This window comes from Mytilus edulis, chromosome 8, assembly GCF_963676685.1.
Source record: "Mytilus edulis chromosome 8, xbMytEdul2.2, whole genome shotgun sequence".
Taxonomy (NCBI): Eukaryota; Metazoa; Mollusca; class Bivalvia; order Mytilida; family Mytilidae; genus Mytilus; species Mytilus edulis.
Window position 1 is genome coordinate 57,831,375 of NC_092351.1, and position 14,419 is coordinate 57,845,793.

Here is a 14,419-nt window from a genome sequence, read left to right on the forward strand (position 1 = left end):
AATTATATGCTTTTAGCATCAGTCGAGTGGTCGCCTAACTTAACCTTTTGGCGACTTTTTTCAGCGGATATCATCGTTACAATGTAATTTATTAGTCGCTCATCAGACACATTTAAACATGTTCATGATCTGCTCTCTTGCCGTTTAACATATGTCTTCTGCATCATGAATTTTGTCTTGTATGACAAACGTGCCTTTCAAATATTTAACTTTTTTCATTTCCGTTGAAGGTAAACCTAGCAAAGTGATTCGGACGCATGATCATTATATACTTTTTTCATTTTTAAGAAAGTAAATTTTCTCGAAAACAATTCTGCGATTTAGAAATAAACTTGTGAATAGTAATACCTTAATAATTCACTTTAGAAACTCGCTCTATAGTTCTGCCTGCAAATCGGCATGACCTGAATAGTATATACTTGTTTTTTCTGCTATAACATTTAAACACGTTATGCATAGATGATATCACTTATATAAACACACTGATTAGTCTAAAACAAATTACAGAGTCATGGGAAAAACCATAGACAATAACGATTTGCAGAGGACAACATAGAAAACTAGAGACTGAGCAATATAATTTCCATTCAAAACTGGTGTCGATTTTGGGTTCTCCGAAAAGGATGATCAGATTCTGCGCTTCATATATGACCCCGAAGTGTTACTTGTGTAAGGACAAACACAAACTTTTGTACACAATGGTCATACTGTACTAAGTTTGAAGTGAATATACTCCTTTTACAAGTCAGACGACAACAAATATAGGAACTCACCTGAGATTTGAGTCTTGTGTAATTGGTAAACACGTTAACTCATTATGAATAACCCCTCTTAATCTTTTTTTTATATGAAAAATTTGAAAAAGGACAGTGTTTTTTAAGTGCTGAAGTTACAAATTATAAAAATAACATTTGAAAAAGAACGGAACTTCATCGTACTTCCCACAGTCAACATTGTATATACGAAAATTTAAGTTTACTATTTAACTATAAAAAATAATTTCTATTTTATCACTCTAACGTCTAAACTGTTGAGGATTTTTCTTTTGTTATTTCTGTTTCAAAGAATTTAAGTTATTTTTATAACAAAGTCACTGCCAAACATTTTGATTAAAATTCCGCGTTGATTCGTCCAGTCAATTGAATATATTTGCTATTAATTTTTGCTGTTATTCAGATGGTTTTCTATGTCAGAAAACATATTAAACTTTTAACTATGGTAACCAATTTGGACAGACGATATTTTTTCTCACATGAAATGTTCTACTTTTTTTAATCAGACATTGCACTGGTAAATCTTAATTTCGTAACATAAATCAAATGCACTTTATAAATATTCCTTTTTTTACTTTCTTTTAATAAAAAAAAAAGGATATCGATCTAAGAGTAAATTATTTCATGTACCTTGAGTATAAAAGTTGGTCATTAATAATGTTGTAAGTCTTCCCAAGAGTGGTAGATAACGTATATGTACAGCGAACAATAAAATCAGCCAGAAAGTCCATAGGGGTCATCTCAATATTACAGTCAACATCAGTTGCAATTTCATATTTGGCACATGCTTCAAGCACTACTAAATTCTGATGATTCCAGACTCCCTGGTCAATGTCAACAGCAATATTACCTGTCAAAGATGTGAATGATTCATGAATGTCCAATCTGAATGATTTTGTAATGTGTGCGTCCTGTCTCAAGACATAATCAAGTTTACGTTTAGACCGATATGAATATATAAAGGTTGAACTTAACTCAATTCAGTTGTACACATTGTTTTGTACTAAGAAGTAATCAAATTCAGTTCGAAAGGGTCAGATGATGCTTAAACCAACCTTTCTAATAGAGGAAAAATTAATCACTAAAATACTATCTGTATTTGTCTAGTTTGAAATTCTCTTACAATTTAGTCATTATAATATTATTTTAAGCATAGAAAATAACAATTAGTCTAACTCTGTATATCTTATACTTTCTGTTCAAATAAACATGGGGACTGATAATTGGTATATTTTTCATGAGTGTATTGTTTATATTAATACAATATCCATTGAAAAGTAAAGATTGTTGTGTGTTTTTGCGTGGCACAATAGAAAAGATATACGAGGAAAGCATAGCAAACATTGTCAATTTGTTTTGAATATTATATGATCTGAACTTATACAATACTGTTTCTCCTGTTTCAACAAGTACAATATAAAAATACATCTAATTGTGGTAGAGCATACTACAGAAAAGACTGTTTGTGACGTCTTTTTTCTCTTTGCTGGTGTACTGCATGTACTATCTCTCTGACATGTTTTAGTCATATTTCCTTTTCTCAAACTATTTTTTCTTTCATGCAATGCGCTTTCCATTTTTTTATACAATACAAAAACTTTTAAAAAAAAACCCTATATACTTTTTATAATTACAATTCGCTTTTCCTTCACACGACGACCGTAAAGAAATAGTTTTCATAGACACACATTTGGCAAACTATTTACTCATTTATATAATTTATGCCATATTTCTCATATAACTTTCATAAATTCCCTTTCCTCAAATTTTGCCAATAAATAGTTAATATTTCCACTTCAATTGAAGTGTTTCTGATGTGTGTTTTTTTACAAACAAGCATATAATTATATACTCTTCTTTGTATTTCAAGTCGTAAATATTTCCATACATTTCAGTAGTAAAACCGCTTTTCAAAATGCATAAATCGATTGAGAAAAAACAAATTCCGGGTTTCAAAATAGAGAAGCATTTGTTTGAAGTATGTACTTAACATCTCCCTTTTTAGCAAGACATATGTAGATACAATACAAAACAACCTATATTTTATACAAATTGTCAAATCCCTCCAAACGTTTTCAAATTTACTATAAAGGATTATATCTGATTATTTTCAAAAATGTTATAAGATGGCTTCTGCGTACATCTTTTCATTTCCAACTGCAATAGACATAGAGATAGACTGCATTGTTCATATTACCTAATCTATAGATAACACAAGGAATTGCTTTTTTTCGTGCGATATGGATCAATTGTTCTGCTACCCACTTCGATTTTGAGTACCCATCTATTAATTTTGTATCAAAGTGCTCTATGTTTTCATCTTCGGAACAATCTAGGTTTCCATCAGGGAAGACTGAATTAGTACTACAAATACAAAACTCAAAAGTTCAAAAGGTAATCAGGTAATACTTTTTCCTAGATAACAGCATACTATACACGTAATATATAGATACGATAAATATTGGTTTATTTTATATGAATTGTCACATCCACTATCAACGTTTAACATGTTTAACTAACCTGGGTATTTGATTGTAATAATCTATTGCTTTCAAGACTTTGGTTAGGAGTTGTAATAAAACCAAAAATGAATGTATTCTCTAACTATTAAAAAAACGATAATATTGTTTTGTGTAAAAATAAAACTTGTTTATCATGACACATTATTTGTTTGCTGTTAAAAAGAAAGATCCTCGTCATTTTCATTTGACAAATTGTGTTAACTCTGTTGGGTATGTGATTATTATTTTGTCATTGTGCATAAACCATGTAATCATTTAGTATGAACTTTTTATTTGAAGCCACTGTTTTTGGACGTCTGATTTTTTAAAACCTTTTCTCACTGCTTGGGTACTACAAGTACTATCTGAAATATGCATACATGTCTTTTTATTTATACTTTATTGTTTCAAATTGTTATTAATCATGCAACGCCATTTTCATTTCTTTTAACAATATCTAAATTTTCTATAAATGCTAAAAATATTAAAACTCAAATGTTCTCCACCTGAATACAGTAAAGATATATTCTTCGTAAATACATGTTTTTTTTTCAATTTTATAGTTCATTAAATATTTCTCACATACATTGCATTTCTCCCTTTTCTAACTTAGATTTTTTCATTAAATATTTTAACTTCTCACTTAAACTTTAAGGTGTTTCTAATGTTTACTTGTATAACATTCACATATATAATAGTTCTTCTATTTATCCCAGTTTCCATTACAAATGACAGCATTTGTTTCAAGATGTTGCTCAATATAAAAACACATGTAGATAACAATATATATTACATGTACCTGATATAATGTATGGGCTTTATTTTACCAGTACATGAGAACATTACAACATGTTCTGTTCCAGTCACATTGGGAAATACAAAAGCCTGAAACAAATGCATTTGTATCCATTAAATCACCAAGCAAGCCACCTACGTCTGTTTTTTTAAATTAGGTACAACATTTAGGTCTACAGACCTTGCGTGTATCATTAGAAACGGAATACAACCACTTTCCTACAACGTCAAACTAGTATGAAAATAGAAAATATTATTATGCAATGCGGGATTGACAAATACGAATTAGAGTGTTTGGATATCTTTGTAAAAATTTTGCTTCAGTGTTATGATTTACTTTAAATAGAAATTGGAATTTTTATACTATAAACCAGTGATTTGATATACAGCAAAATTGTTCAAAGCTGAGATTTTCTTTAAAATGTATATGTTACTGAAAATTTAATTATTGAAAGCTTATTAGTTTTTTTGCAGTGTACGTTTAATTCTTAAATATCATAATAAATTCTTTCAAATACAGCAAATAGGTTCAATTATCTATAGATATCAAACCCTTTGTATGTGATTGTTAATACAAATATGCTACGTACATACACGACATATATAAACTATTCTTGTCATTTAGATAAAATATATACTTTACCGGATAAGGTTGGTCTCTGTTCATATAAGCTGCAGCATGTATGATAAAATCTATATCACTTGATTGAGTATGATATGTTTCATCCGTCATACCAAATTTCATCAATGATACATCTCCTTTAATAATTATTCTAACTTAATGTTTACGTTAATTTCTAATGTGGCAAAGATATTACATTTTCAATAAAATACTTTCTATTTATTATGACCTTGTTTTTCAAATAGCCAATAATAAAATTTGATAATTTAAGTAGAGTTGTCAAAACGTTGTTGCTCGTATCTTAAATGTTCAATAGTAGGATTCGCATTTTTTTATTCTAGATAAGGCCAGTTCAACCGTGCATCTTTTTTTTCCTCAAACAACAGCGGACATACCTAACAAATGTCAATCATACATAGAATTAATGCAGACAACACTTAACACGGCGAAAAGACAAACAACAACAACAAAACATTCATATAAAAAATCATTCGTCAAAAAACACTGGAGGTGTAAGCCTGTTTGAGTGTACTGCTCCACGTCTTACACCGTCGTAATACAGAAACATTTAAACATGGTAGCGTTAAAACTGACGAACAAATCTCTAGAATGTGGCTATCACAAGTGGAGCATATTCCTGGTCATCGGTGACACAAGCATTTGATAACGGCTAATACAATTCATTCAAACTTTATCATTTGAAAGCACTGATGCAACAGCTTTCTTGTACGTAGTAATCCTCCTTCATATACGTCATGTTTGGAACTTAAGTATATATTTTGGGGGCTCCTTAAAGCTTGCTGTTCTGTTTGAACAAATGCTCCGTGCTAAAGACAGTACTTTGACTTATAATGATTTTACTTTTACAAATTGTGACTTAGATGGAGAGTCCCATTAGCACGCATATCACATGTTGTAATATCTATATAATCATACATATAGTAGTAAACATATTTAAATGCTTTTAATAAAAACAATTAATTTAATTCAATGATTTTCATAACTTTCTTCTTATTTTAAAATATATGAGATTCTATAAACTTATGAAGATTTTTCATTTAAACAATAATATCCTACCGTGTATAATATTCACTCTTCGTGTAAACTTTGACTGCACCAAAGTTTGTTTTTCTGAAGTATTGCCTTCATATGGTGTCAATATTCCAAACCGACGTAATGACTTTTCAAGTCTTTCGTATGGTGTCGTGTCTTGTACTTCCCTTACCAAACATATTATAATACACTGAAACAATATAAAAACTACAAACAAAATGGCCATCATAATCTCCTTTGGGTTTATCATTAATGATGATTACATTATATCGGCATTATATCACAGCCATAAAATTCGCTAGATGGGGCTTCATGTTCCAAACCTGGTGTTTATATATAAACACGTCTGAACATTGTACAACATAACAACAGTATTAAAAAAGAAATCATTGAATATTATTATCTATAAACATTTCGGATAACATATATACTTCATTAGTATAATTATTATGTCAAATTAATTTATCTGTTCTGATTAAACTAAAACTAAAATTGACCTGAATTGCAGTGATACAAAGGCATAGCATTACTACAAAATACAAGATACATTTCACGAAGAAACAGAGGACAACATATCTAGATAAATATTTTTTAAGTGGTGTCCATTTATAAAAAGGGAATGTTTCAATTTATAATAATTCAAAATACAATTAAAAAAGAGTTGTTCTTCGTGTTTATATATATATATATGAATTTGTATATTTCATACAACTACCTATGATATTGCGCTTCAAACTATATATTTAGTGTCCCGATAATTAAGAAAAATAGCATAACATTATTATGAAACGTACACGACGGATATGAAGATGGTAATCTGGTGGGATTGGATACTTACATTGAAGACAAGTTTTTCTGATAATTATTAATGGGTCAAATATTATCTAGAGGGACAATTTGTAATAATTTAATATGATAAGAATTTTATTTACCAATTTAGAGAAATATACCCGGTTCTTAAACGTTTTACGCTGAAAAGACGATACCACTTTAAACACTCAAAAACGTTTCATTTTGATTTAAAAAAAATCCTTTATAGATTTCATATGTGAAGTAGGCATTGATAATAGCTACATACCAGATCATTCACACTTGAAGAGAGAAATAACAACTAGATAGTTCGCCTTTTAATATCAACATGTTCTTCAGTTTAAGAAATGGTTTAAAGAACAGGTCTATTGTTGTTAACCAAGGTACTATACATATAGATGACGCAGCAGAAAAAAGATCGAAAAGGTATTCCAAATAAGGTTGTGGGAAATTCGACAAAAATACAGTCCCCAAGGTTTCAAACAATTCTTGGTCAAAGATATTTATTAAAGTTTGACTACAAAAGATCTATTCCTCAAAATGAACCTTGTAAACTGTAAACTGTGTACATGTTGCATCGTGCCATCATGACCATGAAACATTTGATTTTAAGGTTGTTATCTAGAAGCCAACATATTTGAAATAAAACATGTTATAATGCATATCAAAGTTTATTCATATACAGACATTTGGTTGTGCATAATTAAATGTATTAAATTATACAATGTGTATTTATATATTTGAATGTAAATATATGGATAAGTATAGGAGTATGTCACGATATATATTTGTTCTTGTTATATTATTACATATGATATCAAATATAATTAATATTGATAGTATAAAAATGAAATCATTATGATCATACTTAGTCCATACATTTAATCTGCAATAGCGTATTATGCTTACAAGTTGTAGTGTGCGTGATTATTGAACTCGAAGATAAATGTATAAATACATGCATTTTTTAAGACACAAGAATACCTGCAACCCTCGCAAGGTTTATAAATGATGTTTGCTCTATTTGTTATACGTAGTTATTCTTACAAGCTTATTATTATATAGTTGTTATAATGATTGAGGGAAAAATCTATTCATATCTTGATAAGAAAATGAAGAAATCAGATAATACTTTATTTACAAGTAAATACTATGATCATATTTACAGGTATTAAATATGACTTGAATAGAAAATTCCCAAAACTATCATATAATACAAAAATGTGTTGAAAATCACATCCCTGCTTTGGCTACAAAGCACATGCGTATCAATTGAAACTTACCTTTTATATTAAAAAAAAAATCGAAAAATATCAGTTTTATAACTTTAGAATACATAGAAAAGAGATTTCTTATCAAAATACACTTTTTACATTTCCCTATTGTTTTTTTTTCTCAATTCAGATTCATTGACTGCACAAATGAAATATGAACTATGGTCATAAATACTCACCAAATAAAAATAATAGCTACTAATAGGCAAACACAAGACATTTACAAGTATTACTAAGCTAAAACTATCTGAAATATTGTCATTTTGCATGGGCATATTTAAGTTGTTGTCACTTATTGTATTGCACGGTGGTAATTTTTGTTGACGTAATAAGATATTGGTGTACATTCAAACAATATTATATAATAAATAATAATAGATAATAATACATTTCTTTTAATATTGGTTCACATACTGATTGTACATTACACAATACATAATATAAATGTACATTAGAAAATTCAATGAAAAGCAATGCAGTTGGATTATGAGACACATATTTACAAACCATTTTAAGTTTTTATGTTCATAACATTTTTTTAAAACTATCGTTTTGGAAAATTATAAATTGATTTATTATTTAAATTAATACAAATTCAATTAATCAATCAAAATGATTGATCAAAATGACTATCATTTAATTCATTTAAAGATCACATTCCTCAAAGTAGTAGATTTACAGGGATAATTAAACTATAAAAGATAGTATTCAAACTAAAAATAACTATAATCCTGGTACCTTTGATAACTATTTCGTTTCACAAAAGAATTAAACACACCTTTGCTTGAAAATGCTATTCATAGTAACTGTTTCAACTAATTTCGAATCATCGTTGAAAAAAAATGTTCAATGTAATTTGAACATTTAGAAATTTAAAGCCATCAGAATTCATCACAAAGTTAAACGAAAGTACTTTTCGATCCAATACAATTGTTCTCACAAACACACAAAGTTTGTTATAAACAGAAATTAGTGACCTGACATACCTTCTGGTTTCGGTAGATAGCTTTAGCTCTAGCAATCTGGCGTGTAACAGAGCAATATCGCGTTTATGTTGTTTACGTTGGTCAGCAGCGATAAGTAGGTATCGGTACACTGCTATGTTTATATATAAACGTACATCGTGTAAAAAAATATTAAAAAAAAAAAAAAAAACAACTGCCTAGCTTCATATACAAAAGGAGATTAAATGTATCCAGTAAATATAAGAATTACAAGAGATTTAGATCCAACGCTGCTATTTTCACAAAACATTTCAAAGTTCCCACCTTGTCGCACATAAGCATGGATAATATCATTAATGATTTTATTTAGGTTATTAAACCGATAACAACAACAAGGTTGGGAAATGTCCGAGTCCGTTAAAATTTAAAAAAAAATCAAATATCTCCATTTGAAAACAAAATTGCAAAGACGAAAAAAAATGTAACTACGGTTGCTTGCTTCACTACCTTCAGAACAAAGGGAACAGTTTGAAAGTCTTAAATATTGAAATATGTCAAAACTCCATATTTATAGATTTTTTAACACAGTCATGTATGTAAATATTTCAAAATGGAAAACCGACTTTTCTGAAAAATGTTTGTATACAAAAATAAGGAGATAGGATATGATTGATAATGGGACAACTAACAACTTAAGTGAAGTGAAGTGGTTGTAAGTAATGATAGGCGACCGTATTGCCTTCAACAATGAGAACAATCCATATACAGTTTAATCAGCTGTAGAATAAAATGGCCCCTATTGATGATTATACGTTGTTGTTTTTTAAAGACAAAAGAATCAACACATTTTTTTCCTCGATATAAATTACTTTATAATCATAATAGAAGGTACAATATCGTAAAATAAATTTTGTGAACAAATACAAAATTTAGTGACCCCATCTGATATCTGACAAGTGAGTTTGTCTTATGAAAAAGTGTTGTTTCGATGCTGTCTAGTGGTGGAATACCTGAGATTTCTGTGTCGTCATCAAACAAATTAATGGCTATATATCGGGTAATTCAAACACTTGTTTCTTCGAAAAACTAAGCGAATTAAATTGTTAATCCAGCATTGCACGACAAAATGTGTTGTATTTCAGTAAATAACACCTGCATAAATATAGATGAATCAAGATCGTTGGATTGCGTTTATGCTACAGTTCATTAATACTTCGTTTAGTAAACAAATGTTGCCTGCGGCTTAAAATGCACAACATAGGGAATACTAATGGGGAAGCATTACGAAATGAAATACAATTCTTTTAGTATGACTTGTTTTCACCTATAGTATGTGAACTTTGCAAATGTGTCGCAGTAGCAATCATGCCACATCTTTTTGTTTTAATATTGATTTTAAAAAAGTTCAAGTTTGCACTTTAAATAATTTTGTTTCAATGATTAAGCTTAAGTATTACCTCTGTTTGTAGTAACAGTTCTCTCAGTATGAAAGATCCAAGAATTCCAGTAGCACCTGTCAGTAAAACTTTTCCATGTGTGTAGTTTTTGTTATTATCTATGCTACTTTTTTGATACCAAAAATCTTGTATCTTTTGATCGAAGCTACAAAAATCAATAATTAAATTACATGTTTAAAACCATACATACTCATGTTAAAAGAATGTAACTTTTACGTAATACATAACGAAGAAATTTAAAACCTGCATTGCTGGAGATAATATACGGTCCTAACTTGTAAAAAATTGTATCAGCAGAATATTTAACAAAATTAAAATTATTAACATAAGTCATTTTCCTTGAAGTGATAACACCTGTGAAGTATTCATTGAAAATTATTTAAAATTGTCAATTTTACTTGATTGCGTCTATAATGTTTAAAATAATCCTGGTAACAGCATGAAACATCCTAACAAAATTAATCATTAAACACCAACAAGTCCTCCGACACACTAGACCAAGATCGTGATGAGGTCACGGTATGGGCGGCTTGAAAATGTTAATTGTCATTGATTTCAGGATACTACTATGTCCTCATTACGCTTTTACAACGATCCGGCTTCAATTACGTTTATCACGATCTTACTATGCTCATCGCGATCTCATAACGACCATATCATAATTTATACAATTTCATCACGATCTTGCCAAAATTTTGATGTTATTATAACACGCTCTTACCACGATCATTGTTCGATCATACCATGGACATACCACGATCTTACTTGGCTGTCACCAGTAACGTCAACAAAGTGTTCCATATAAATACTGCTCCGTTCTTTCTATTTTTCAGAAATACGTAGATTTCTCGGTATAAATATCTGTCAGAACTCTTGGGCGTGGTGATAGGGGTTATGATATACAAATCTAGCTTTAATAACAACTTATTGCTTGTACATCAATGTCAAATGACGATGTTTCAAGTTAACAATAGTGGTGATGACACAGTTGTGTTATTCATGTGTGGGCTATTAGAGCTTTAATATGATTTTGTGACCTTGGAAATGAGCATGACTGAAACAAAAAGCATTATTAGGACGGCATAAGCGTGCTAGAAGCGAACTTATTTCTTGAACGGCATCGTATAGTCGTAGTGCAAGCTTTTGGGTCGCGGTTAGAATTTGGTTGTCAATAAAAACAAGTTTATATTGTGGTGACTTCACGGTATGACTTTTTTGTTCACGATGCTACTACGTTATATGTCCTCAATATGCTTCTACAAAGAGCATGATAAGATTAAACACTCTTATTTTGTGACCTCACCACGATTATCACGATTTTAAGTCTAGTCCCACTAGACCACGATCGCACCACGCTCACCATTATCTAAAATTAATTCAGAATGTGGTGAGGTCGCGCCATGAGCAGCATAAAAATGCTAATTTTCGTTGTTTTCACGATGATACTACGTTCTCAGCGATTTTACTACGTTCTCAGCATTAACGTCAACATTTTGTCCCATATCAATAAGTCCCATTCCTTCTAATTCTGATTAGTACGTAGATTTCCCGAAAGCAATACAGTCATACCACACAAATCTACTAGAATACGAACGATAGCAGAGATGACACAGATTTGTCAAGCATGGTTGAGCTGCTACATAAAATGGACAATAGGTCCTAATCATATACAGATAAATAAAACCTTAAGAAATAATTTAATTTTCTATGTGAAAATGACAATGGTCGTAAGAAGATTTTGATGAAGACGGCATAGACGTGCTAGAATCGTGCCATGGTAAACGCGAGACCATGAGAACGCGAGGGTCGTAGTAAGGTCGTAATAGGTGGCTGTGAGATCGTAGCACAGTATCTCCGATAAGAATCACGCTTTCGCTGCGCTCTCGCTACGATGATACAGCGACATTTGCGATCCTACCACGGCCTTAGTGCGCTCTCACTACGCTTCTACTGCGACCTAAATTCGCCACGATCGAAGTGCGCTCTCACTACGCCTCTACTACGACCTAATTTCGAAACGACAAAACCACGATTGCTTTGAACATGTTCAAAGTTTGTCTTGCTCAATACGATCTTGACGACCTCAACACGACCGTGATACGACCTTACTGCGATCTACACAATCGCACTACGAGTGGGACTGCGGTATCAATAGGCTCATAACGAACTCACTACGACCATACCACGATGTATCCGATTGCAACACGATCTTACCACGCTCTTTCTGCGATTATAGCACGATCTTGCCTCGATCATTCTACGATCTTACCATGTTCTTTCCGCGACATAGCTAATTCCAATTGTCATTAATACTTAAAGTTATCGAAAACAGCAGGGCATATACCAATAGCGACAAGAACTGAGCTTTCGCTACACCCTCGCTATACGATGGTACAGCAACCATTTCAATTTTCCCACGACCTTACTGCGACCTCTCTTCGATTCTTCTATGACCTGACTAACAATATTTTGGAATATTCTGACACGATAAGGGAAGGAAACCCCTCACTAAAAAGGACTTGCAAACAATTTTTAATATGAGCTTAATTAACTTTGTTCCATTATAAAGACTAGTTACCTATATCTACTAATTTTGCTAGATATCATGAAATTTGATGACAAAAGATGAACATGCTATTTAACGTGTACATAGCCAGCATAGTCGGTTTCAAGGCAGACAATTTCTAATTGGATTATTCAAATTATATAATAATTGTTCAACGTCAAGAACAGTTCTGTGGGAAGCTCATAGCAACAAAGTCCTTCGCATACTTTGTCTAGCGGTTCCTTTATCAAATATATCATTGATGCAACAGACTTGAGTATTTTTTTCTAAATTGGGGACCAGGTTTTTTTTCTTAACTAATAATAACAAAGATAAATTTTGGGCCGGAAATATGGAGTTTGGTCGTGTAAAAAAAATTCAAGTATTATACAATCTGTTATATTGAGATGACTTTGATTCTCAATTGCCAAATGAAATAAGTAATGATTAAGCTATAAAACATAACATAATTGTGCAAATCGAATATCTTTCAGTGCAGTTGATGAAATGGAACATCATCTGATTCATTTGTCAAGACTTCATTTGGAAACTCGTGACTTTCAAATTTGCATCTACTGACAGAATATTTGTATTTCCTCATCACAGATATGGAATTAAACGCAGACTTTCACCTCATTTACATTCTGTACTCATCCATAAAATATGTTTAGGACCCTCGAATCTAACTATCACAGACGCATTTATTGACACAATATTACTTCTCTACGAGTTGTATCTATGGACACCAACGCAACTTTTAATCAGTCACTCATTTGTGAAATGAAGGTCAAGATTACCTTTTTTTTATCAGGACTACTTGGTTATTCAAGAAGCATCTATGAGCCAAATTTAAAGAACTATGACTTATACATCCGCAGATAGATGGACTTTATCATTGTGACGGACAAATGAAAAACTATATCCCTTCCCAAACCTCGTTTGACAACACATATTTAAATCTTCAAACAAACAAATGTCAAACTATTCCTCTTACTAAAGGTTGAGAAATCCTAGACATAATGTTTTAATTTTTATTCGGTTTTGGTAAAAGTATCATTAAACAGTCATAAAAATAGGAATGTAGCTTAGTATTTAACCATCAATTCTGCTCATACCGATGCGAAGGGTCAACTAAAAAAATTACTACCAGTTACAAGAAATATTGATCATCGTTGAATGTCTCATGGTAAAATAACGACAGGAAATTCAACCGCACCGTAATAACTATTATATGACAGTGATACAAATCAGTATGGCTGGGACTATTATACTAATATAATAACAGTAATAGTCCCTGAGTATACACTTTTTTGCTGGTATATATTATATTAAAACAACAGTAACATTTACATGTATATATAATTTTCATCAATTTGTATGTCATTCTATTTTAATATTCTAATCATAGTGCAATGCAAGTGCATGGTGAATATTCTTCTGTAATTAATCGATTTTTCTAAAAGATTGGATATGAGAAGCCATTCATATTTTCCTGCAAAACCAATTACAGAGTTACCGGTCCTTGCAGGAAGTGTTTCAAAACGTTTTTGAGATATTCTTTCACAAGCTTCAACACAAATTTTCAGTACGTGTGCATAGATATTATCCATGTTTTTTTACTTTTATATATATCTATATATATATA

General features: G+C 30.8%; 1 protein-coding gene across 1 annotated transcript in view; it reads right to left on the reverse strand.

The window, feature by feature from the left end:
* Positions 1 to 1,390: 1,390 nt before the first annotated feature.
* LOC139484216 (uncharacterized) overlaps positions 1,391 to 14,419 on the reverse strand; it is a 40,820-nt gene continuing 27,791 nt past the window's right edge. Inside the window, exons 13-18 of the mRNA XM_071267950.1 lie at positions 10,230 to 10,374; positions 5,769 to 5,934; positions 4,713 to 4,828; positions 4,074 to 4,159; positions 2,971 to 3,137; positions 1,391 to 1,623 (exon numbers count right to left, since the gene is read on the reverse strand). Of these exons, the coding sequence (XP_071124051.1) occupies positions 1,391 to 1,623; positions 2,971 to 3,137; positions 4,074 to 4,159; positions 4,713 to 4,828; positions 5,769 to 5,934; positions 10,230 to 10,374 (913 nt within the window). The remainder of the gene's footprint in view (positions 1,624 to 2,970; positions 3,138 to 4,073; positions 4,160 to 4,712; positions 4,829 to 5,768; positions 5,935 to 10,229; positions 10,375 to 14,419) is intronic.